This window comes from Podarcis bocagei, assembly GCF_964188305.1.
Source record: "Podarcis bocagei genome assembly, chromosome: 4".
Lineage (NCBI taxonomy): Eukaryota > Metazoa > Chordata > Lepidosauria > Squamata > Lacertidae > Podarcis > Podarcis bocagei.
This window is the reverse complement of record NC_138128.1, coordinates 60,068,816-60,096,716: the sequence shown is the minus strand read 5'-3', so window position 1 is coordinate 60,096,716 and position 27,901 is coordinate 60,068,816. Positions and strand designations below refer to the sequence as shown.

Here is a 27,901-nt window from a genome sequence, read left to right as displayed (position 1 = left end):
CTGCAAAAGTACACAAGGAATCCAAATCACAGTGCACCAGAAGCAGAAATCAGAGTTTGCTACGTATACCGTATATCATGAAAGAACCCAAGAATTCCCAACAACTCATTAGCTGAGCTAAATATTCGAGGAAACCACCAAAAGAGAAGTGCCAAAACACATGATAAATAGATAAAAACAACACTTAGACACTATTCACGATACAAAATGACACTTAAACATCATCATCTAGAAATTAAGTAGATCAGGATACCTTTAGCCAGCACAGAGGCTGTCCTGTCCCTACTCAGAAGTAAATTCCTCTTGCCTTCCTTTAGCAGGATTATTTTCTAATCCAGACCCAAAAACTAACGTTAAACTGCTATTTCAAATGCTGGCTAATCTTAACACACTGTTAACTTTGGTGCTGATATATTTAAAAGCAGTTAAATGACAAAGCACAGAACTGGGGGAACAAGAGTGAATGTGCTCCCAGGGAAAAGGTGGTGAAGAGGGGTGGTGAAGAGGGGAGTTGCATTTGGTCCCATGGCAGGCTCCCGGTGTCACTATCATTTGAAGCATGTGTTCCCAGAAATAGCCCCGATTCCCTCAACCCAATAATGGCACCCGATATATGAACTTTCCCCCCGAAGGAGGATCAGATTATATCTGAATTTGATGCCACTATTTAATTAACTGGTTCCAAAAATGAAAATGTCTGCAATTCATATGCATCTTATTATATTTTTAATATATTTATTACGAACCAATTTAAGCTTCTCTTAGGAGGTGTGGTATAAAAATGTAAAATAATTAAAATAAAATAATCGGAGCTGGCAACATAAAGAAATCCCCAAACACTGCATGTGCAGCCTCTATCTAAAATGGCAAACTGAGCATAAGTTATCTGGATGGATGTCAACTACCTAGTCCACTGCAAAGTATATTAGTATCATGTCCACTGAGCAAAAGATAATACTGTTTCTCTCTTGTCATATCCTCCCTTACTCCCTCTCCCAGCTCCATGACTCTTTCAATAGTCTCTGTATCACAAATCAGGTACTCCCATAAAGAGGGCACGTATTGTGGTGAGACCAGAACAACCAACACCCTGTGTTGTGGGTGGGTACATTTGGTCAGCCACAACACCCAATTGGTAGGTCCCTCGAAGCTGGGTGCAATCTGGCCAATGGGACGCAGTCCAAATGGTTCGAGGGACCTATTTATGCCCAGGCACATGGCCCAGAGCTTCCTCTTTCGGCTCGTGCATCGGAACACCCGCCCACCTCTCCCTACTTTTAGGGCTTGTTGCGCTTGACCTTCCTATGCCGTCGTGTGTCGTCTGTCGTTGGGACAGGGGCATGGCAGGAATTTTCCCCACTTGGCTGATTGGCTGTTGCCATTTGGGTTTCGCCTACCGCGTAGCAAATCGTCACAACTTGGAAGGTTGCGGATAGGCTCTGGTTCAGGTGATAGGGATGGGAGAACGCTGTCACCATCCCTATGTGAAGGGTATTCCGTTAAAGGAATCCAGGGACTCGATGGTTTTGTCAACCCCTGTGAGGGGGTTGTGCCCGTGCCTGAGTCCAGGGGGACATTTGGGTGGCGGAGTTAGCCCATTCCCGGCTTTCCGCTTATCCAGGTGTTCACCCTTGGCTGACCTGTGCTGGTGCCCTGGGTCAGCGCTACCTGCAAGGCAGGGAGCTAGTCGAACCAGAGTCTATGCAACCAGTCACTTTCTGTAATCAATAAAGTTGTGGCCTAAATTCTGCCAAAAACCAAACCAAAAATTTGAGTCAAGTGTGAATTTATTTAGGGGGGAGGTTTCTGGGTCTAAACACGCAATACCTAAAATGATCTGTATGTAGCCTGTGCAGTTAGACGGAAGTGATATAGAGGGCCAAATTTTAACTACAGCACTACTCACCAAAGTAGTCAATTATTATACAAAGGGACTGTAAAACAAAGCAGTCATTGATCAGAGGTTAGCTAGCAAAGAATCCAATCTGTTAGCATTCTGTACTGAACTGTCAACTTTTACAGATCTAAGATGGATTTGGTTCAATTTCTGTCTCCCAAATTCTTAAAGGCATTGAAGTTCTGTTATTGTTGTTAATGTGTTTAGAGACTTCTATGTTCAGGGGGTTTGGCTTTTTAAACATGGGTGATTAAACTTGCAGCCCCGCCCCTTCCACACACTAGAGCAAATACAGGATTTTCATCTGACAGTCTCAGTTCCACAGGATAGAGACTTATCTTATTATCCATGCACATTGGTGGTGCTGTATAAATAGCAATAATCTACAGAAATCTTCCTATTACTTACTGCTACCCTAGCCATTAAGTGTATATCACCTGATACTTCTGTCAGCTTGTCTGCAAAGTCAGGAAGCCTTACCTGATAAATTCAGGTGACCATATACTGTGACTTAAGAGCAAGCCATGCAGTGCCCCCGTCACTCCGTACTATAAAATAACAGTTGTAACAATATGTTAAAGGTAAGTAAAAATGCATCAGTTTTAGACTCCTAAAAGCTGTAGCAGTTTGCAAGACTTTACCCTCTTCATCTCTACTACATTACATCCTTATTTCAGACATTGTGATATATCTGTATCTCATGATGTTTAGCTGGTAACATATCACAATGTTGAAAACCAGACGTCGCTCATATGGTCAGATGCCACATGACAAATATTCCATGTGGTTACATGCACTCTTAGTAAATTTACAAGTGGCCACGAGGTATTCTACTATGCATTCATTTTCTGCCCTAGTGTTGGAGGGCAGTGCTTTCTAGCCACACAGCCTTGCTTTCCTTCGATTCACAATGGGGCAACCACTCTTTTTGACAAAACGGCACTTATGTAACACTACCTGCTTGCAAAATCCCTAGCTCCTTCCAGCTGTCACTTAAAACAGCTTTCTTTTATAAATTTGACGGATGTTCAAAGACACAGTCTAAAATAAATATAGCATATTTGTTTTTAAAAAATAAAACCGAAACTTTTATCTGTCCAAGGCCAGCCCAAATGCTGCTGATTTATCAGCAATCCCAAAGTGGGTTAGAGCCAACTCTAGAAAAGAAGTAGGCATATCATAAAATCCAAGTGTCACAGAGAACCGAACTCCCATATTTTAAAGCAGAGAACTTCCTTCAATTTAATAGCCAGCTTGAAGAATTAAAGGTGTCCTAGATGACTACCTGCCACAGTTGCTATATTTCTGTGGTACTCCCATACACAGCTAAGCAAAAATGTGTTTTGCAAGAAATCAAAACGTGTCTCACAAGAGTATAAGGCTACAACTACAAGTCGTTTCACAGGCCTTAATAAGGATATAATCAAACATGTGTGTTTCTTATATACTCTACTGATGACATTCATCCTGTTAAGAAACAATGCATTTCCACACCCTATCACTACCATTTCTGGCCCATCTTTATTCCTGTATGAAGTACTTCAGGATATGAAGCTGAGTCACCCTCACAACTGCATTCTGTGATAATATTTATAAACATCATTACAATGCCTTTTGTTCCAAGGCGGTAATTTCCCTCAGTATATGCAATGGATATTCTGGATAGTTTTATAAATCGCACGCCACAAGATTAGTTTAGCAGAGGGGAAACAGCTTTTCAGGGACATTTATACCCCACTACAGTATCGCACTGACAGCACAACCTTTCAGTACAGATACAGGGAATAAGTTATTGAGATGTATATCACAACCAGTAAGTCTCTGGAACATGAGAGATTAGGGAAGCCAGTCACGCACAGGAGTGTATAGCTCAAAAGGAAAGACTATTCTTTGCTGCACTCCCAAGACTGCAGTGGAAATTACAAAACCAATGAATAAATTCAAAGAGTTCTGCAGTTCTGCCACAAACTGATGTCCCTGCTTAAGGGTGGCATATGCATTAAGGAGAGGGAGGTTACAGATTGGTTTACTTTAAGCCGTGGCTTTCGACTGATTTAAAATAATCACAACCAGTTATGCTGGTGCAAAATCAAAACCAATAGTATTGTGCTGATGTGGCAAGATGATCCAGGTTATCCAGCCAGCTTAGAAGCATTAATTTATTCTGCCACAGCAGCAACAAGTACCTCTGGCTGGTACATATGGCATAAAGGGTGTAATTATTTAACAACAGACTTTTTTTCCTTCAAAACATTAGCTGCAAGAAGCACTGTTGTCATCACAGAAAGGGCGGCTGAATCCATGTCTGCAAACTAGTCCACCTAACTGTTCTCTGTGTGATTGGTGGACCCGCACACATGATTACATGGTGTAATTTGACAATGCAAGCAGTCCCCAAAAGAAACACAGCATGCCAGGACTGACTCACTCGCCAAGCACAGAAATGTCATTGTGGTTGTGTCACCATCCTGCTGTTGCGACATGCCAAGTAACTGACCCTGTTTAAGGCAATTCGTTTGTTTCTTTATTAAAATCATATTCCACCGTTCATCCAAAGATCACATAGTATTCCAGAGGGTACCCAAGAGGCTTTGTATTATACCACATACACCATGGCAGTCATTTTGCAACCAGCATCCTTACAATTCCAGGTGTGCCCACTGGCCCTAAAATTTGATGACCCCCTATACTAAATTATTGAGAGGTGACCAGTGAGGCAGAAAATAAAAGAAGTATTTACTCTGTACAGTTTCCAGAACCAGATGTCAGAATGTGAATTGTAGGAAAATGATAATGCCATTTAGCATCAAATTTTGTTTCTCTCTTAGCCACAATACAGTGGAACCTCGGGTTGCGAACGTGATCCATGAGGGAGGCACGTTCGCAACCCGCAGCGCCGCGCCTATGCACATGTGTGACGCGATTTGGCGCTTCTGCGCATGCGCAAAGTGTGATTTAGTGTTTCTGTGAATGCATGAGCACCGAAACCTGGAAGTAACCCATTCCGGTACTTCTGGGTTTCGGCGCGTCCATAACCTGAAAACGCGTAACCTGAAGCATCTGTAACCCAAGGTACCACTTTACATCTTTTTTTCAACTCTCACACCCTTGATATTCATTAGAGACATGCCATATTGTAGAGCACAATCATCATTCACACCTATTCTGTTATATTATTCTATTACGCGTGCAACTTTTTTTGAGATCAGTGGACAACAAACAAATTTTTCATCATATTGCAAATTGAAGAACAAACACACTACAGCAGACTTAACAAGCTTTTCTTTTCTTTTTTTTAAAGCAAGGGAGCAGGCTATATTAAGCTGGTTTAAACATCAAATCATTCTTGTTTAACAAAGCTAAATTTCCCAACTCTGGAAAACAGGGGGTTGTACCCAATGCTGGGCCTGTGGGGACCCTGCTGGCACAACAGGTTTTTTGTTGTCTCTCTTTCTACTGTGCTCCCCCACCCCCAAAGCTGATTTTGAGGAGCCATGAGGGTCTGGAGGAGCAGAACAGAAGGAGCAATTTATTTTGCATGCACAGAAGTCCCCTACACCAGTGGAGCTGCAGCATTGAGACAACCCAAGTTTTTTGTCCTAAAATGTATATCCTATTCAGGGTAAGTGATGCCACTAAGATTCCAATATTACTTTATGTCTGACCTCTATGACATTTACTTCAAAAAACTGTTTAGGGTCAAAACCGATGTGACATTTTCCTAGCGCTGGAAATTATTTGGCTCCATGTTAACTACCCTGAAAAATGCCTCAGAATGCAGGGGGAAAGTGTTACATCTATTCCTGCCATATGCAAAATGTAACATATGTCTTTGTCTTAAAGTACATCTGATATTGCTCTTATCAATATATGAGGATCAAGAAAAGATTATCCCTGTCCTGCTTCCTCTCAAATAAGTACAGTCATAAATACGCTTCAGGATAAGTATTTTTGGGTTGCGCTCCGCAGCGACCTGGAAGTAACGGAGTGTGTTACTTCCGGGTTTCGCCACTCGCGCATGCACTCAAAATGACGTCACACGCATGCGCAGAAGCAGCGAAACGCAACCCGCACACACGCAGACGTGTCTTACGTTCTGTTCAGGATGTGAACGGGGCTCTGGAACGGATCCTGTTCGCATCCCGAGGTACCACTGTAACTGGTAATCATTTACATTTATATATATATATATATATATATATATGTAGGTTTTGGTGTCTTCGGGTGTCTTCCCGTGTAAGAGTTGCCTAGACACCCCAACTCTTACACGGGAAGACACCCGAAGACACCAAAACCTACATTCCTGTACCCGTGAAAATCTACGAAAGCAAATATATATATATATATATATATATATATATATATATATATATATATATAAAATCAAGCACCTTAAATTTTCCAGGCCCATATGCATATTGAAGCAAGCAGAGAACAAAAACAAGCACACCAAAAAGGACACATGCGTGTAGGACAACTGGATTACTAAAGCACGCCTAAAATGGCTACAAAGCTTGAAAGCAAGGAATGCCACATACTGCCAACAAACTAAATTGACAAGTTACGCCAGAATCACTTTCCACCCTGGAAGACATCATTTGCCCACCCCCTGCAATGCAGGAATATGCAGCTGCCCCATATTGGGATCAAGTTGCAACCTTGGCGTTATCAGCACCATGCTCTAACCAACTGAGCTATCCTTCTGCCAATTCAAAAAATATAGGCCTTTCAACCACAGATACAACACTAAGGCTACAGCCAAAGCCACTGCCCACGAAGAAATCAATCACATTTGTAACAGCGGCTTGCAATTTGAAACGCCAAGTTCAGCTGTGTGTGACTCTAGTTTTTCTGCTGCCATGACTTCCAGTTAAAGTTACTGATGGACCAATTCCAGAAATAACAGTTGACAATGGGACACAGCCATTACTGCATCAGCTCAGAATGGCATATGAACAAGTAACGGTTTGTTACACGTACGTGGGGGTCTCAGATGTTCCAGACAGGAAACAACACACCTATGTAACATTCTGAAAGCACAATGGCTACCATGGAACCAGCTGTTGTTGCAGCCCTGGGGTAGGAAGCAGACGCAGTTCTTATGCCACTCAGATGAATGCACAGATGAATGCACTTGCGTAAGCTTCATACACCTATCAAGGACCAAAACAGGATGCACTTGCCCACTTACTGGTATATTGTGAATAGCCACTTGCAGCTATTCACTACAAGCCATCTGTTGAATATGCTCATCAGCTATAATTGGGGTCTCAAACACTCACTGCCTGTAAAGGCAAATATATGTTGATGTATTTATTCCAATGCATCTACTGTTAAATATATTTGAATAAATGCATCAACATATATTTGCCTTTACAGACTTAGCCCGTAGCTGTTTGCAGTACAGGTGGTACACCTATGTGCAGTTTCAACAGAGCACTATAGAAAAAGCAAGGTGGTTGTCACTTTCAAGGAATGAGCTCACTGAACACCAAAACCAAGAGTCGTGACTGCTGTTTTGCTGAGAACCACAATGTTCTCTTCTCTAATGCACTCAGTATTGCATTTCCAAGAATGCTGGGCACTTTCAGATAATTTAGTCTGCAGTCTACATTTTCAAGCCACATTTTTATCACAACATTCAAAGTTTTAGGTGCAACCCCAACCCCTGAGCAGCTCAGCCGGCAGCCCATACACAGCTCCAGCATGGCAGAAGGAAGGTGGGGAGCGAGGGGGGGACACCCTTCTCTGCACCAGCTCCCAAGCCAACACAGCAAAGAAGCCCCAGATCAGACATACTGCAGATCCCCCACTAGAGGAGACTGGCAGAGGTGGTCAAGTACAGGTTACTTTAACAACTCCATTCCAGGCAATCCCACCACCACCATGCTGAAGGAATCATGATTTTTTTGCCATCTGTCCACAATTTCTGATGAACGATCCAGACTGCAATTCAGACACCCCTAAAGTTAGACTTTATTATTTCAATTATTTAGATCAACCCTTTATGGTTCAACTAATCGCTCTGGAACCCAGCAAGACTATTTATTTATTCAGGCAATACATATCATAAACTCCCTCTTCTTCTCTCATCAACCCTTTTGATGAACTGATCCACTTTGGACATTTGGTTCTTATCTGAAAATTCCTTCTTGTTATTCCAAAAAATGTATATTCTAAACCACCTCCATACATCCCACTGGAAAGCATGCCTTCAGAAAGCACAGCAAAGCAGTAGTGCAAGGTAGCCTTAAAGGAAGGATAAGCAATTTTTTGCACTGTCTTGCACATATTTGCTCCAGGTGGAGAGTTGTAAAGCTTGGCGGGGCAATCTTGTCCCTTCAGTTTTCATATTTCAGTGTGAACTGCACCAAACAAATTGTATTTGCAATGCAAAAGTAGAAGCTAAGATGAATTTCTAGAAAACATCGCTACAGAATGCAAGACACCAAATCATCTATTCCCCCATATTATATTCAAAGTGTAACAGGAAAGCACACAGCTTCTCTTGTGGAGCAGTCAAAACAGAAAACATGCAGTGCCATCAAATTATTGAGTATGTGCATAAGGAATACCATTCATATCAACCATTTATTAATCTGCTGAAGTGGGTTATTGCTTACAAGAGTGCAAAAGACCAGTCTGTCTATAAATTACAGTTACAACTAACCCAAATACTTATTTTTAAATGGCCATGTGAAAAGTTAATGAGCAAGGTATTTTTTTCATATGGTAAAATGTGTGAACGCTCCCCCATATGGTAAATATTTTTTTCACTATATAAATGAAGGAACAAAGCCATTTTTCAGCCATTTTTCAGGATTTTGTCATTCGCATCAGACCATTCATTAATAGCTTACCAGCCATACCAACAAAGGAAATACTCTTTCAATAGTTGTTAAGTGTCTGTACAAGTAAAGAGTGCAGAAAGTAACCTTATTTGGACCACTTAATCAGAAAAAATATCTATATGCCTAACTTTTAAAAACTAAACTATAAAATACAGTATAACTAACTAAATTATATACATAAGTAGGCTTGCTGAAAAAAGTTTTGAGAATTTATATAACAAAATAAAGCCGGGGTCAAGACATACCTTACTATATCTTAAATTCTCCCTAACACATGTTTAAATAGTACCATAGAAATTGTACCATAAAAGCAATCACAGGCTATAGACCTTGGAAAGGACCACATCTAGATTAGCTAAATCCCATTATGCACAGGACTTGAAGATACCTGTAATTAGAGCCTATCAAGTCAAAACCCTACAATTAGGATCTACAATAGATCAAGATGATAATATGTAGGCTATGGAAGACCTGCCAGGTCAAAGGAGGCAAATCTAAAACCAGAAACAGGAGCAGAACGTTTTCCAATAGCATCAATTACAGAGCTATCCATAGCACAGCAGGGTATCTAATCTCCTTGTACAAAATTGCATCCCAAATAGCAATATATCACTCTTCACACAACTCCTTTATTGCATTACTTATTGAAATTTGTATTTCCAACCAGGGGACTGAACAAAAAAAAAAGATACAAGGATACTCATGTGCTTGTGAATAAACAAAAATACTCTGTTCACAAGCCAGCAATAGGGGCCTTTAAATATTACCCTAAGTACACAGCAGAACCTATGCACCTGGGATCTTTTCAAATGGCTCACCTGCATGAGTGAGGACAAATACGAAAAACTGACAGACCCTCTTCCTGGCAGATGATGATTCTACAATCAGGAACCATGCAAATAGCCCCCTAATTGCACAGGAGCCACTCAAAGAAAGACAGCAGGCACACAGGGAATTTCTACGCTGACCTCACAGAGATGTATTTTTAATGAAAGGAGACTTAAACCTCGGTCAACTCCAGGTGTACTTAACATCCACAATACACTGAGTATCATCTTCAACACATTAATTCTAAGCATTTTGAGTGTTCCAGCACTTCTTGTGCATTATCTGTCAGGTAACCCTCCAACAAGCCTGTAAGGGAGAAAAGGAACGCTACAAACCTGATGTACCGTCTCCCATGTTTGTTTCTTTAAAAAAACAACCCAAATACCACATTTTGAGAGTGTGATCAGGACAGAAGGGGGTGCTTAACCTTTTTGTTTCCTGACATGCATCCGCTCAAAATCCTCCCTTACTAGGTCTGCGACAGTATAATAAAATCCACTGTTTTCGCTTTTCAAAATCCCCCACCGCCACTTTCCCACTAACAGGAGAAATTATACAGGGTCCATAATCGTTTTCCGTCCAGAGAAAAAAGCAACATGGGGGGGTTAAGTAATTTCTCCTCTCCTGACCGGCAATTTGAGTGCAAAAGCAGCAATCTGAGCATCAAGATTTAATCATGGTTTGCCTAAAGTAACTAGTGGATTAGCCAGTAGAATTTTGGCTAAGGTTCAGTTTTGAACTGAGGGCTTTTTAGTGCACACTCACAGCCATTACCCTCCAGTTGCTCACACGCATGAACATCACAAGGACCCTTGCCAGGGTAAAGTAAGTTCGTTTGTTGGTGGGGTGAAATGGATTTAGGGTAGAGAAAGAAGAGGCAATGCTCCCCCACAAAAAAAGTTTGTATGAAAGTGGTGTGCTCTCACACAGGAGAATGCCTCTTCTGAAATAGCACCAACTGTGTCACATGTATGTATAATTTAAAAACAAATAATGCTTTTTGTCACTCACAGCTATTCTTTTAATCAAATGCAGATTTAATTGATAGAATCAACTGAGATTTCATTACTCTAAAGTGACAGACTTAATACTAATCGATACATCCACTACCAGACTATACAGGATGAAATGCTGTCTACATGTCCAACAAGTAGGGGTTTTTTTTGGGGGCGGGGGGTGTCAGTCGATTCAGCTGGGTTACCTAGGAACAGCAAACAAGGATTCCCCTAGGTTCAGCGCAGTGCACAAGAGTCGGCTGGGAGAGCCAGGGCTAAAACAAGCCAACTGGGCACCAAGTTCCCACTCTCTCTTCTTAAAGACGCACAAAGAATCTTGCAAGTTAGTGGGACAGGAAGCTTCGGAGAATGGGGTGCACAGACCTCGACCCGCTTCATCGGAAAGAAAAGAGAGGCAAACCTAAAACTAGGGAAAGGGCACAGAGACGCCGCTGGATCAAAATAAAGACCGTGGCTCAGGGGGTGGAGAAAAGCAGAAAGGGGCGGAATTGCCAACAACGGGACCGAGGGATCCCAATAGTTTTGCCCGGAGATCAGCTCTCCAGAAAGGGCGGGTGCGAGGGAGAGAGAGAGGGAGGGAGTCCCCGGGAGGCAGCCAAGGGGCAGGAAAACACAAGCCGCTCCTTCAAGAGGAAACGCGCCTTGCAATGTGGATGAGCGAGAGAGAGAGGCGACCGCCCGTGCGCACCCCACCCTTCCCCGCGCAGGCCTTTCTTCCAAGGAATCGGCTCTGTCCCCTCCGACGTTGCTCATGGCAAGAACGCCAGACTCTGCGGGGCAGCCCGCGGAGACAATGAACCCAAGGCGGGCGAGGGAAACCAGTGTGTGGCGGGGGGCACCCAGGCAAGGAGGAGGACCACGACAGCTTTTGTACTGTGCTTTTATTTGTTGCCGCTCTTGAAGGCCAAGCGGAGCCTCAGCAGTTTCTCGCCAGCCGAACTACCAAACTTGGCCGGGAAGTTCGCAGCGCCCGGCAAGGAGAAGCGCAACAAGCGGGAAGAGCCCAGGGGGAAAGCCCGAGGAGGAGGACGGAGAAAGAGAAAACGCTCACCCACGCCGTATTTCTCCTCCCGCTTGGTGGGCACCCAGCGCGTCATGGCGCACGGGAGCCCGAGCCTGCCCGCCGTCGGGGGATGCCGGCGCACGAAGGCAGGGATGCGCCCAGCGGCGAGTCTAGCGAGCCGCCATTTTCCAGCCTTGGCCGCGGCCGCAACGGGACAAGGAGGAGGAGGAGGAAAAAGTTTGCAGGCGAGGGAGAAGTCATGTGGTACAGGCGGAGTCAGGGGGTTGGAGGCCCTCCCCGTCCCTGGCCGGTAGGAAACCCAGGCTTGGCTTCACTCGACTTCCTCCGGCGGCCGCCTCCGAAGCGAGCCCGCGCATACGGCGCCCCGCGCCTAAGTTTAGCCCGAAGTCAGTCCCACTGAGCTCAGCAAAGGAACTTGACTCATATGCAAGCGGACGTGGGTGAGTTTACATAATTGGCAGTGGCGCCGCTTCCAGTAAAACTAAAAACAAAACCCGACCAATAAAGTATTTGCTGTACAAGGAGTTTATCTGGAAAGGCGGGATTTTAGACAGTTTTGCCGTTTTTCACTCCTAATCCGGGTAATGCTGTCCAACACGTGCTCTGGCATCATTGGCTCAACGTAGAGCTTTGCTTCTGAGTAAAAGTGTTTTGACCCTTAAGAGACTTGCAACTGCAGCTGTCAAGGTTCTAGCCCTTAGGGAGGAGAGACCACGAGCAGGAATATCTACAAGTTGCCTCCCGCCACCTCCTGTCAATGCACCCAACTCCCCGCTCCCCGACATTTACCGAGGGAAAGACTGATGAGCGGGCACTGTTGGGCACTGCTGCCCAATGGCACTCTTGAGTCACCGCATCCAACACTGGGTCCAGCTGGCCTCGCCCCTAGGCTGTGAGGAGAATGTGCACAGTTGACACTGCTTCCGAAAGCACCCAGTGTCTTCACGGGAAGTCAGGGGAGGAGCATGCACTGTTGGTCAGTACTGCCTGAAAGCAGGACTCACAGGAGACATCAGCAACCAACTCTTCCCTCCCACAACAAAGGCAAGAAAGGGGAAGGGGTTATGCTGTGTGGCTAAAACTGTTCAGCCACACAGCTGCAAAACTATCATCGACCCTTCCTCCCAACTTCAGAGCTGGTCAGAGATCACACTGCAGCTGGTTAAGTTAACTGAATTTATGTATTGTTTCCAGCAACAAGTCCCAAAGCAACTTACAACAATAAATATACATAAGCATATTGAAAACAGTAAAATCATTTAGTCACTGCTGCTGCCCAAATGCCACGGAAAACAACATCATTGCATGATGCTGAAACAATGACAAAGTTGTTGCCTGGTGGGCCGCTATGGGGAGAGCATTCCATAAATGGAATGGGGGCTGTTACATAGAAGGCCTTTTCTCTAGTCACCACCCTCCAGGCCTCACTTGGAGGTGGCACTATCTCAGGGTGTGTGGGCAGCTTCCTATGGGGTAATAATAATAATAATAATAAATTTTATTTATATCCCGCCCTCCCCAGCCGAAGCCGGGCTCAGGGCGGCTAACAACAACAAAACAGTATAAAAGTATAGCATAAACAACAGCTTTAGCTATAGGGGTCCTGAGCCATATAAGGCTTTAAAGGACAAAACCAGAACTTTTAATTGGGCCCCAAAACAAATTGGGAGCTAGTGCAGTGGGGCCAGAACCAGGGTTATATGTCCATAGGGCTGGGCGATACCTGATTTTCAACATCACAATATATTACCAGCTAAATATAATGATATATATATGTGGCAGCAGAGGATCTTGCCATACCTCCCCACGGCAGCAGAAGGTGTGCCATGCTTCCTTACAGCAGCAGAGCTGTAGTTTGTTGGTTCTTAACCGGTCCATCCCTAAGGCCAGGCACTAAGCTTCAGAATTGGAAATACCATATTTTTCGCTCCATAAGACACTATTTTCTTCCTAAAAAGTAAGAGGAAATGTCTGTGCATCTTATGGAGCGAATGCATGGTCTCTGGAGCCGAATTGCCCAGGGGCAGAAAGCAGATCATGCTTTTTTTTTATGAAAGAGGGAAGTGGGCATTGAAACAAAGCCACTTATTGCAAGCAATTGGAAGTGAGATAAGGGATGCTAGCAATAAAGGAGGCTGCCTGGGAGGGGGGAGGTAAAGACAGCAAACTTTCAAGAAGAGGAGACAGGAAGACTAAAGCAACGAGGAGATAAATTAGAAGAAAAGGAGGAGCAAAAAACTGCTCCAGCTAAGGAAAAGACACTTAAGGCAAACAAGAGGGAAGGGAGTGTTGAAAGGAAGCAGCTGATCGGTGGGATCGGGAGAGAGATAAGGGACGCTAGTGATAAAGGAGGCTGCCTGAGAGGGGGGAGGTAAAAGCCCATGGATCCTCAGGATTTTTACATTGGATCACCCCAAATTCACCATCAGATCACACAGCATGTCCATGGCTACAGCCTGCACCAAAAAAATCATGCACCCACTGTTTCCTGGAGCTGCAATGGAGCAAAAATGTGGTTACAAAGCATGGATCCTCAGGATTTTTGCACTGGGCTACCCCAAACTCACCATCAAATCACATATCTGTGGCTACAGCATGAACCACAAAAATCATACATCCACTGTTTTGTTCAGAATATTTTTTTTCTTGTTTTCCTCCTCTAAAAACTAGGTGCGTCTTATGGTCAGGTGCTTCTTATGGAGCGAAAAATACGGTAATTGATGCCAGCTGTCATCTTTGCCAAAGGTCAGCAGCAGCAGTATACCATGGCAAGTATATTTCTTCCTTTCCAAGAATTTCTGCTGCTGTCTTCCCAATGTAGCTATATAGCAGTCTTCAACATTTTCTGACCCAGAACCCACATTAAACTGTACTCTGTAACATAGTAGAGCTATACAGCAAATATGTGGAAGAAAGGTATACTCCTCCTTGCAAAAACTAAAAGAGGAAAGAAAATATCTTGAGGAACACATAACATTTTCTAGGAAATAAAGCTATTTTTTTAGCACCTTTGGATACAAGTCCTTTCTTGTATTGGCACTGGTTTGTTGCAGTCCTAAGGCCTGGCAGATTATAAATGAGACTGGAGTTCCATCACTACTGCAGAAGAAACAGAAGGGAAATATGGAGCCATTTGCCAAATGCCAATCTGACCTTTTCCTTAACTAAAACAAAGACTTGAAAAGTAAAACTGCAAGAATAAATTCTAGGGAGTGGGGTGGAGAGGCATAAGCACCTTGTTGTCAAAGGGCTTTCAAAGCAGAAGCTTGAGCCACGCTACAGTTTTTCAGCCTGTCTATTTGTAGAGTTCACAACTATATCGTATTATTTACAATACTGTAAATCATATTGAGACTACTTCGAGCAGCAAGCAGTATCAAGTCAGCTGAGCAAGGTGGAGTCACTTTGCTTACCTGACTTCCCAGTACAGAGGTCACTGCTGGTTAGGCGGTGGGGAAATTGGCATGGTGTACGTGCAGCAGTAGTAGCCCTGGATTGGCTCCACTGCTGCCCCCTGACGCTCTCCCTTTCAGTTACTGGGAGCAACTTGTGTGTTGAGAAGCCATGTAAACAACGCTACTCTGCCCTCCTGATCACTGCTAGTAACAGGCACATGAAATGTCCTGCAGATCCGAGGGAGAGCTCACACGAGTTCCGATATGCAGGAATTCCAAAGAAAGGTGCCCAAACCGCCAGAGTGGTCAGGTCTAACAATTTAGTAAAGAAAGGTACAAACTTACAGCAAAGGTCTAATGGCTCCCTTCTTGCCCCTGCTCACAGCCTATTGTGGGTCAGACACCACAACAAGGAACTGGCTTGTCCACACCTAAGTAAAGATACACACATTCTTTATAGGCCCAGGCAGACTACATCACATGGGAACACAGGTGGCTGGTATTAACCATTACCTCCCACTCTAGCTATGCTTGGGACCTGTGGATACATCAAAGCATGTGAAACACATATGAGCTCAGTGCTACCTATTAGGCAGAGGTCATCTTGACCATCAATAGGCTGCAAGCAGGGCTTCCAGAAGAGCTCACCTTTTCGGGTCAACACAGCACCTAACAAGTTAAATATATGATAATGATGCTGAAGCTACAATCTTTTAATTACATCTCGGTTTTCACATACATCAGTTGGACAATCAGTTATTAGATACAGGAAAACAGGCGTGATGGAGTCTGAATGCAATTAACGCCAAATGCAGGCCTTCTGTTATACCTTTTATACTGCTTATTTTTCCTTGGTGTCCCGATTCATGCCTGTATGACAACGGTATCCAGGTCTCTCCCAGTTCTTTATCACATTACATTACGGTATATCTGCCAAAGAACAGACTAAGATTCCTACTCCTGTTAATAAACGAACCTTTTAATTCAAAGACCATTGTGATGTGCTGACTTGATCTACACATCGGCATTTTTGCCTTGGGGTTGGGAGATCAAAAGTCTTTTATCCTCAGTCTTCATGGCTCGTCATCTACTGTATTTAAGTGATTTCAGTCCTTAAAAGACAACTTGTAGATGAGAACAGAAACTTTGATCTAAAGTGTTCATCTTTCATTTTCTCTAATTTTTGAAAACTCTTGAAAATGAAACAAGTGCTCAAATCACCAGTGTGAAAGGGAAAATTGAAAGCTTTTCTATCGTGACTTCTAGCAACCTGAAGTTAAGCAGAATTGGCATTTACCTAAGCAGTTAACTGGCAGCCACAGACTTTTTTCTTTATCTCAGAAGATTCTCAAAGCAACCACCAACTTGTAGGACCATACTCATCTGTACTGTACTGCCCTTTGTACTTCCCAAGTGTCCTAACCTCTGGTGTCTGACTTCGCCTCTTTGAGGAAGAAGGCAGTGGACATGGAGAAAGAATCAAAGGGTAAGAGGGCCCAGAGCTGGTCCCAGTGGTCCCTGCTAGACCAGAAGCTCCAGTACTGTACAGTAGGAGGACATGTGACCAACACCTTTCCATCCTGAAATGGCCCACCCACGATGGCTGAGTTTTACCTTCTCTTGGAGGCAGTACAATCTTCACACTGCTGCTATATAGAGGCATACTCAGAGGTTCTGATTGTAGGTTTCTCAGAGGCATCTGGTTGGCCACTGGGAGAACAGGATACTGGAGTAGGCGGGCCTTCTTTGGTCTGGCCCATCAGGGTCTTCTTATGAGGAAGTTCACTTACTGGCAGGTGTGGGTAGAGCTAACAACCTATACTCACTTGCTTAGCTCTTTCTGCATCCTGAGCTTTATATCGAACTACGTGTCTAGAACATTCTGCTTGCTTTGTCTACTAGAGCTATCACCTGGAGCAGAAAACACAAGTCATCTTGCAGTGATGATAAGAATCCAGGAAGGTAAGGAGAAATAAACACAACAGACTTCAGAACTCATAAGTCATATGAGGGCAATGGTTTCCACTAGCTTCTGACTAACTCTTCTCATATTGCTTTTACTTCTCACTTTCCTGGATTCTTATTATCACTCCTTAGATATCATTTGTTCTTCACTCCTCATGACTTCTGAGTTCTGCTCCTTTCATAGTGCAGCATCAGTGACAAGCAAGCCAAACACCCAACTTCTGCCATTCATCTTGCATACCCCAAAAAACAATTTCATGCCTTTCACTCAAGAAAGAGGCATAAAGGCAATTGTGGGGGCTTTTCTTGTATTCAGTGTTTGTTCTGGCTCTGTGGATAACATTATTCTGTTCACATTTTTTTAACTACCGATACCAACCCTGACTCTAAATACACTATTTCATTATGTCCTCTGTCATCAGTAACAACTGAATCAAATAAACTCTTATAAAACTCACATTGATGTGTGGTTAATTTCTGCATCAAAACCCATGATCAGAAAATTGCTAGTATTGTGGCAAAGTTCCATTTCCCTTTTCCCCCACATTGTCATTGCCTTTATTTTTCTAAATAAATCAAAGTCACATGAAAATGCAAACACACTTGTTTCTGTGGCTCAGTGGTCTTAGGTATAGTGGTACCTCAGGTTAAGTACTTAATTCGTTCCGGAGGTCCGTACTTAACCTGAAACTGTTCTTAACCTGAAGCACCACTTTAGCTAATGAGGCCTTCCGCTGCTGCCACGCCGCCGGAGCACAATTTCTGTTCTCATTCTGAAGCAAAGTTCTTAACCCAAGGTACTATTTCTGGTTTAGTGGAGTCTGTAACCTGAAGCGTATGTAACCCGAGGTACCACTGTATTCTCATGACACCAATCAGCCTGAGGAAATCTGAAATATACTGTATAGATAACTAGGATAGAACTGCCATATGTCTGGATTTTCCCGGACATTACCAGAATTTTAAAGGTGGAATTGACACCTGGAAATTCTGAAAGGTGGTACTTTGTCCTGGATCTTAGAGAAGTCAACCAAAAAAAAATCACGGTTTCAGAATCACGTCAGCAACTTTGGAGTTTGTCTAAAAAAATCTCAACAACTTTTGGGTTTTCCTAAAAAAATATGGCAACCCTAAACTAGGAACTCTGAAAAATGAGACTGGAGCTAAGTGGTGAACAGTGTGCCCCAGAATTAGCACAGAATTTAAATTATGATAGCAAATATTATATTCTGAGTCCACAAATTTTGACGCAGCACTTTCTACCATCCATGGGCACTGAATAAAAGAGCATCTGTAAGGGAGGGGGACTTTGCAGTTTGACATTACTTTGAAAGTGAAAGAATAAAAGCTTCCTTAGACTCCAGCAGTCAAGAAAGATTAGGTAACCTTGGGAAACCAATAATATATATTTTTCCCCTTCAGACTGTGAAATATATTAGTAGATTTTACACAGTGCATTTCTACAAGTAATGTCATTTGCATTATTCTGTTCCACTGCTGGGTAACAACTAGAACAAGATTAAAATAATTTATTCTAATCATACAAACTTCAAAAAAGAACTGAAAAGCAGGCCTGTCTATAGTATCTGCATATTGTATCTCTGCCTCATTTGTTTGGAATTACAAGCCATTTATTAATGTGCTACATGAAATTAAGGGTCATCTCTCTAGAGCTACATAACATCATTTTAAATATTAAATTAAATCCACCCCCACTACTTGCCACCATCAGTATTTGAAATTCCTGGTCATGCAATTGGAAATATATTTGTAATGGGGTGAACTGAAACAGAGTGTCAATCTGAGTTGAAAAAATCTTTGTAATAAACACAGGAGAGATGCCATATGAATGTTGGGAAATAATCAAGTTATTTTGTTGTAATAAGCAGAACTATTCAAAATACACACTTTTAACTGTCTGATCCAACTCTCCTGTGCCTAATAATTTGCTTTTCCAATTATTTTCAGCTTGGATTTGATACATGGAGAGATCAAGTGTGCTGTGAAACCATAAATTACGTTCTGCTGGAGAACATATGAAGAGCCCTACTGGATAAGATCAAAGACCATCCTGTTCTCACTATGGCCAACTAGTTGCCTCTGGGAAGCCTGCAACAAGAACATGAGCACAACAGCACATTTATCCACTTCTGTTTTTCAACAAATGGTATTCAGAGGCATGCTGGAAGGAGTTCATAGCTCTCTTGGCTAGTAGCCTTTGACAGCCTTATCCTCAATGACGTGTCCAATCCCTTTTTAAAGACGTCTGAGTTTGTAGCCATCACTACACCTTGTGTAAGTGAATACTGTAGTTTAATTATGTACTGAGTGAAGCCATACCTCCTTCTGAATCTTCCCACCTTTGGTTTCATGGCTGACCCCTGGTTCTAGAATTATGAGAGAGGAAGAAAAGCTTCTCACTCTCCACTTTCTCTGTGCCAGGCATAATCTAATACACCTTTTGTCACGTATACAATCTTACATGTAATCCTTCCTTCAATAAAATATTTTTTTTAAATTTCCATCTCATCCAGCATACATTCTACCAATCCCACTTCTCTTGGTAAGGTCAAGACTCTGGACTGGGTGCTGTGAAGCCAGGGTCTTTGTGCAGTTCTTAATCTCTTTCACTGCAAACCTAATTATAATTACCTGGAAATTGTCTTAAATTAATGGGACTGACTTCTGAATGTATGGAAAAGAAACTCATAAACAGACCTGGTGATCATAGTGTGAGAGTCTTTAATGCAGAATGTGTGGGAAAAGGTGATGTTATCAAGAATTACTTTTCTGTTTACATACAAATAGGCTCTAGGATTTAAAAAAGGAATCTGTTCATTGAATTAAAAGAGAGTGAGTTAAGGCACTTACAAATTCACTCATGCACCCAAAAGCATGGAAATTATAAGTCAATGTCATATATATATATAATTGTTTTTCATAAAACATGAAAACAGACTGACAGAAGGGAACGTGTTCAAAATGTAATGTCCCTCTCAAAGGTCATTACTCATTACAACCCAGATAATGACAAACTAGAGCAGTGCAGGCACAAGATGAAAATATAAATTATGTCTCTGAACCATAGTTTGCACTTTACATTCCTGAAGCACTATACCAATATTAACTATTATCTTCAAAGAACCCTTGAGAGATAATAGTACACGTATCTGTATTTGTGACTGAAATACAACAGAGTGAAAACCAACTATTCCAGAAATGGAAGGAGCCTACATACTGAAGGACCCCTTGCTAGTCTTTATTCAGAGTAGTTAACAAAGTCCTTACAAACCACCCTTTTGAAAAATGTAGGAAGATTATTATGAAAAATGTAGGAAGATACTTATTAACTACAGTGGTACCTCGGGTTACATACGCTTCAGGTTGCAGACTCCGCTAACCCAGAAATAGTACCTCGGGTTAAGAACTTTGCTTCAGGATGAGAACAGAAATCGTGCTCCAGCGGTGCGGCAGCAGCAGGAGGCCCCATTAGCTAAAGTGGTGCTTCAGGTTAAGAACAGTTTCAGGTTAAGAACAGACCTCCGGAACGAATTGAGTACTTAACCCGAGGTACCACTGTATAGGTATGTGGATCTTATATTCAAAGCATACTCACAATCCGACAATGGGGCAAGTCCTATCATTTTAAGCATGGAAGTGAATATATAGGATAACATAGTATATTATAGTATATAATAACATTGCATTTAATAATATATGATAACATAGTATATAATATAAATAAATATAGCACACACATAGACATGTTTTAATGCTTGGATCACAGTAGTTTTTATGTTTGAACATACTTTTATGCAACCAGTGAGATTGTAATCCATGCCACCCATTACCACAATGCTGCCGCAATTTCCTCTCAGGATACTGTACCTTTCAGCGTTTTGTTTGTTTGTTTGTTCTGTTCTTGGTATATTTTGTATTTCATTAAGGCAGGCTGGGTGATTTAAATCTAAGACCAGAGGATAGTTACTGACTGCCATCAGGAGGAAGAGCTTCTGACACAACTCTTAGGCACTGAGATTTGGTCCTGATGTTGTGGAAGCAGAAGAGGATTAAGGCAAGGGGTAGCCAACATCTGTACAGTGGTACCTCGGGTTAAGTACCTAATTTGTTCCGGAAGTCTGTTCTTAACCTGAAACTGTTCTTAACCTGAAGCACCACTTTAGCTAATGGGGCCTCCTGTTGCTGCCGTGCCACCGGAGCACGATTTCTGTTCTCATCTTGAAGCAAAGTTCTTAACCCGAGGTACTATTTCTGGGTTAGCAGAGTCTGTAACCTGAAGCATATGTAACCTGAAGCGTATGTAACCTGAGGTACCACTGTATTCTCAAAAGATACTTTCTTCTCCTATAAATTGTCTAGGGTCCAGTAGTGTGATTTTCTATTCAACTTGATCTCTTTATTGCTGATCAAACTCTACAATAAAGGTAGAGTAGGTTAGCGGTAATAATATAGTAGTTATAGAACATGTTTGCTCATGCATGGACAGGTTGTAACAAAACAAGAAGGGTGAAACAGCTGAATGAGTACTGTCTCTTCATCGGTAAATAAATTTAGGCAAGGACAATACTTAAATAGCATGGTCATGTAGCAGGACAGATCCTAACATTCCAACATGCAGATGGTATGAACCAAGCCACATGAGATCCCAGTTAAGAGCCTTTTTACATGGTGGAGGGGAGATGCTCACATCACTTCTTTGGCACAATATTTTTGAACGTGTGCACTAGGGCTTAGTTTCACTGGTATATCCATGGTTTCACAGGCCACTTAGAGCCCTCAGTCTACCAATTGTTCATTTTTGCTGTACATTTCAACATGTGCAGCTTTTATCATATCAGCTTTTTACTTGGGACAGCTGATCAGATGCCATTTTAGAACTGTGATTTGCAACCAAGAGTTTGTCGACACAAATTCCCAAATGATACTTCAAACTGTGCACAGATCATAATTTGATCGGTGCCATATGGATACTAACACTTTTATGTGCTTTCTGAGAAGAAAATGGACCTATCAATCCCAGCCTACTTGGAATAAACTAAGCTAAAGATGTTGTATTCAGGTGTTTTATTTTGTTTTGAAGTATTGTTTGGACAAGTTTCTATGAGAGTGCATGCATTTCCAACGTGTGGAATTATGGTCAGTATTTACACAGACCTAAGACTTGTACTGTTACATTTTATTGTGACCCAAATTGGTACACTGTTTACACATCTATAAAGACAGTCTGCAACCTTAAACATACCAGGGAATAATCCTATTGAGCCTAGTAGGATTTACTTCTAAATAAACATGCATAGGACTGTGTTGGCTATCTTTTCCATAATTGCACCAGATTGGCAATGAGGCTTATCTGGCAGCCTCTAAGTGTGCACCATATGGCAAAAAGCCTTTTTGTTTAGGCAAACTTTTGCCTTATCAGGCAGATAATATTTTTTCTGATGCCTTTGTTTCATCTGCTGCACCTGTCTTTGTATATTATTATTATATAGTATTTTGAAATATAATTTTTATTACTGTATTTAAAATTGGTTTTAGCTGTTTTTAGCTGTCCCATGTTTGCTGTTGTGCATAAGCAGTAGAAAGGTAGATAAAAATCCTTGGATAAAATAAATGAATAAAAGCAAATGCCAAAATCCCTAACCAGCACAATCCTTTGGCCACACATTCTATGTTTTCTGACTATCCTCTGAACCTTCACTTTGTTCCAGAGGTCAGCTATCCTTGACATTATTATGGCCAACTTTATAAAAGCATTCATTTGAACTTATCATTCAAAATCCCATTAAGAAAAGATCCTTCTAAAAACTGTTCGTGCACCCATGTGTTTATATATATCAGTCTTCAGAGCAGACAAGCCAACACAAGGGCTGCCTTGTGAAATTGTAGTTTTGTCTTTAATAAGCCATTCACTGACAGGCAATTATTCACAAAGGTTGCTCAGTGCTAATTTTTTCTTCATGCTGTGCCTTCCTGTCCCTTGATTGTGGGAATGTGCTCCTGTGAATTATAATTATAAGCAAACATGATCTAGTATGTCTGAAATACTGTGCCAGAGCTTGTGCTCTTCCTCTATATTGATTCTGTTCATTATAAAGATAAAAGACTTCTGAAAGTAAAAGTTTGTCTCTGAAAGGAAATGTATTTGACATAAAGCTGCAGTTCTTGGTAAGACTTGCTGTATCGACTAAGGAATCACAATAGAGACCAAGTCTATTGAAGTCAATGAGATTCTCTTGCCAGTAAGGTTTTTGCATCAGGCACTTTAGCATAGAAGATTTTACAGCAAGCACAAAAGTCAATATAGGAATGGCATCGGCAAGACTAAGACCATATGCTCCTCTAATGCCCTTTTCACATGATCTGCGGCCATGTATAACAAACACAGAGAGGGGGAGCAAAAGCATCAAGTTTGACCCCATGCAGTCCTCATCTCTGTAAACACAGAGTCTATACACATATAAGATATATTCATTTTGTCTTACTGACACAAGGGTCTCACAATAACAGCATACACTTTCTCTGCCAGTGCACAAACATTCAGAAGCGATCCTACCCAACCCAGCCAGTGTAACTAATAGTTAGGATCATCTACTTTCTGTCTCTTACTCATTGAACCTTCGGTTGTCCCTTAAGCAAAATTCATTGCGTAGCGAGTTAATTTTCCCGCTTCAGCAACAAACAGCTACCTACTAAAGAAACCTAAAGGGAACCAGGAAGACGATGGACTCCAAAACGTGGGGGCTAGCCGGCGAAAAGAGGGTGAGCCCCCTCTGCGCCGGCCCTAAATAGGGAAGATGCGGCCGGGATTCCCCTGTTCTCGCGGGGGTTGAAACCAGCCCCCGCTCATGTGGGGGTGGGGGTGAAGCCCGCAACCCCACCTCCTGGGCAGGCCGGAAGTGGCTTTACGAAGCAACCTGAGTTCCTTTCTATGTGAGCCACAGTTCACCATGCCCGTCGGAATTAATTCTATGATAAAATGTGGCTATCATTAAGGCAGTGGAGAAACACACACACACACATTGTGGCACATCAACCATTGACCAAAGCTGACAGCTTTAATTTAATTTGAATATTCTGGGTTCTTAGCTCTCCCTTTGGGCAAAATTTTTAATATGTGGCCCATTTGACCAAGGAACATTTCACATCATATGCCCAAGGTATTGCTCATGAAACCACTAGATTATAAAAGGTTGAGATATTCAAATAGGTTATTGTTTATAGTTGCGTTATGCATTTTTAATAGTAGCGCTGCACATTTTTATTCGTTTTTAAACCAGGCTTGTTAAAGCATGCTGTAGTACTGAAGAATTTATGTCATACGGGGTAAGGGGAAAAAATGTATTGCGGTTTTCTGAAAGAGGAATTTGTATTCACAAATTGCTGCTGTGTGCATGGGTTCCTGGTATGATTGATAGTGCCAATCATCTGTTTATATTGGAGAGGAAACAGGGAATGTGGTTCAGTCTTCTCACTCTCCCAGCTCCCAAAACAGATGATAATTGTGATTTTTGATAATCTGCATGGGGCTGTATATTTGCAGCCCTGTGGAAGCAGGCACACTGCAGCCTAGTGCTATTCCTTTGTGCAAAAGGACTAGGGCCACAGAGTGCAACGAACTGCCACTGCTGCTGCCCTATCTTCTATACAGTACCTCCATAAAGTAAATTGTATGGCGGAGGCCAAGGCAGTGAAGAAACTCAATATGGAGGTCGGATGGCCGAAGTATTGGGAAATTTTGGAACAGGATGGAGATAAGTTCAAATTACAAAGTCATGAGAAATTGAAACATAAAGTACAAAACTGGTTTCAATATCACCAAATAATGGAGTTTTTCAAACAGGACAGGAAAATTGGCTTCCAGGTGGAAAAATCAAAACTAGAAACTGAATTGTTAGAACCCAATACTAAGAATTTATCTAGAATGTATAACTTGTTGCTGAAATGGAATACACAGGATGAAATAGTCAAATCGGCTATGATTAAGTGGGCACAGGATGTTGGTCATAACATTATGTCAGCTGACTGGGAATGGTTATGGAACACCGGTATCAAATTTACGGCATGTAATGCCTTAAAGGAAAATATTATGAAAATGGTTTACAGGTGGTACATGACCCCAGTCAAGCTGGCAAAAATTTATCATTTGCCCGATAACAAATGTTGGAAATGTAAAGAGACTGAAGGTACCTTCTATCACCTTTGGTGGACGTGCCCGAAGATTAAGGTTTTCTGGGAAATGATCTATAATGAAATGAAAAAGGTACTTAAGTGTACTTTTCCTAAAAAACCAGAGGCCTTTCTCTTGGGCATTGTCGGCCAATTGGTGCCAAAGAAGGATAGAACTTTCTTTATGTATGCTACAACAGCAGCAAGAATACTCATCGCAAAGTATTGGAAGACACAAGATCTACCTACTCTGGAAGAATGGCAGATGAAAGTGATGGACTATATGACACTGGCTGAGATGACAGGCAGAATCCGAGACCAACGAAAAGAGACGGTGGAAGAAGAATGGAGAAAATTTAAAAGCTATCTTAAGGACTATTATAAACTTAATGAATGTTAAAGTGTTGTGGTTCTCAGAAACAAAGGGATACAGTGACATAAGATCAGAATATAGAGAGGACTAAGATGACAGAGGTTGGAAAGTAACAATTGGGAGTTGCTATAAAATTTTGGATATTGGGATGCAGAAAGGGGAGGTATGGGGAAGTCCCAGAAAAGAGGTTTATGAAAATATGTTATGAAATTATACGTGTATGTTTGTCTTTTTAAGTGTTTGTTTGTTTTCTAAAAATTCTGTAAAACCAATAAAAATTTTATAAAAAAAAAAAACATAAAGTAAATTGTATGGCACACCTGCTGCACATGTGGACTGACTCTGAATACAGGTAAGATGATGCCTTCTATTGAAGCGCCGCCCACTGCTGAAAGTGAAAGCCCTCTTTTGCATTTCATAATATCCTTTTAGGAGGGAGACTACAATATGAACAATTTTTAGATTTTTTTTTTTAATGTAAACCCCACAGATAAAAAATGCCTGCATAATTAAATTCCCTATAGTTCCACAAGGCTGCTTCAGAGCAAGTGACATCCAAGACTGCAGCCTGACTGGGATATTATCACACTTTGAACAAGACATAAGTTGAAAGGACACAGCTGCACTAGTTTTGTTTTTTTTATCAAAGCTAGAGGTATGAAAGCAAGCAGGGATAGACCACAAGCTGGCTATAAAGAGCCAGGCCAGTCAGAATCAGCAATTTTATGTAACCATGTGAACACTATTTGCCCTTTGAGTTGCCTGATCCCTGCTGGACTGGCAGCTGCAATGACCTTCTCTGGCCATCTGCGCTGATGCAGCTCCAGTGCGGCGAGGAGCAAGTGAGCCCCTTTCCAAGCAAGTTGCCATAGTGCAGGGGTGTCCAAACTTTTTTTCAAAGAGGGCCAGATTTGAAGAAGTGAACATGCATGAGGGCCGACCAAAGTTGTTGACCTTTTTTATTTAGGATTTTACCCCTTTTTGTAGAACCAAGGGAAGGAACTGCCTCTGGGGGCTGGATTAAATTGACCAACGGGCCAGATTAAGCCCCCAAAATGGACTTTGGACATGCCTGCCATAGTGGTACAAGGCATAAGACATCTACAAAAAGTCCTTGCTTTTGGACTCTTGGCATCTTGAAATGCAACAAATATATTGTCGATGTTCTCTCTCACTTGGGTTTGTTGTGGTTTAATCTGTTGCGGTACCTACCAATTCATGAAGGTCAATGAAAATAAAAATCCTTTCCCCCTCCCTGTTGCTTTCTCTTTGTGTGTTGTGGTGGTTTTAGATTGTAAGCCTGTGGGTAGGAACAGCCTAGTACGTACAGCATTCTGAGAGCCCTTTTGGCTGAAGAGTAGGGTGAAAATGCTATAAGCAAACATACAGATTGAATATGTGAAAAGGACATATTGCAATTTGATAGGTTAAAAAGTGACATACGAGTCCGATCAGATACGGATTATTTAATACTTATATCTAGTACATGCTTATTTCCATATTTAAACATCCAAGTATACATTTACGCTTAAAATCTGTACAAAAACCAGCCACACCACAGAAATGATGAATTAAAATTTATTCCTTTTATGACTAGTGCCAGCTTGCCACAATAGTTTTACAAAAACAAACTGCATGGCAGAGAAACACAAAGGAAGCACAATGGTACAAATATCACATTGGCTTTCTGTAGGTATGAAATGAACTGTAGTCGCAGGAGGAAAAGTGTGCTCCAAATTCATCAAAAATGCCATGCTATCTCTGAGTAAACATTGTTATATAAGGTCATATAAGGGACAGCAGTGGCAAATAGTGATACATTTCCAAAATTATATTTAATTTGAAAACTAATGTGTTTCTACATGGGTTTATAAAGAAGAAATCAAGCCAGACAAAATTGATTGCTTTTTTAATTGAATTACAAAATTAGCAGATGAAATAAATTGTCTGCATGTAAAATATCTAGGCTTCAATAAAGCTTTTCACACAGTGTCTCACAGAACCCTGCTTGGAAAATGAATTAAAACAAAACTGGAAAGAATGTTTCTTGAAAGTAAGGGTGGGGAGGATCTGTGGCCCTCCAGATGTTGCTGGTATACAATTCCCATCACCCTTGACCACTGGCTATGCTAGCTTTGGCTGATGGAGTTGTAGTTCAATAATATCTGGAATGCTCTAAGTCCTCCAATCTTGCTCTAAACACCCAAGGCATATTAGATAACCCTTTGCATCCCTTCCAACTTATAATTCTGTGATTGATTGATTGATTGATTGATTGACCTTATCCGGTGTGGCCCCCCCCCATGTGTGCTCTCTTTCTCTCTTTACAGTTGTTCTGACTCTAAAATCCAGAGTTGCCAATGAG

General features: G+C 41.8%; 1 protein-coding gene and 1 long non-coding RNA gene across 3 annotated transcripts in view; one reads left to right on the top strand and one right to left on the bottom strand.

The window, feature by feature from the left end:
• DOCK1 (dedicator of cytokinesis 1) overlaps positions 1-11,822 on the bottom strand; it is a 352,450-nt gene extending 340,628 nt beyond the window's left edge. For both annotated transcript variants that reach the window (XM_081192827.1, XM_081192828.1), the window contains exon 1: positions 11,644-11,822. In XM_081192827.1, the coding sequence (XP_081048953.1) occupies positions 11,644-11,689 (46 nt within the window). In that variant the 5' untranslated portion in view covers positions 11,690-11,822. The remainder of the gene's footprint in view (positions 1-11,643) is intronic.
• A 101-nt stretch (positions 11,823-11,923) lies between these two features.
• LOC308586447 lies at positions 11,924-19,498 on the top strand. The gene is made up of 3 exons (XR_014007873.1): positions 11,924-12,056; positions 14,287-14,384; positions 18,945-19,498. It is a non-coding gene; the product is annotated as an uncharacterized lncRNA (long non-coding RNA).
• Positions 19,499-27,901: the final 8,403 nt, after the last annotated feature.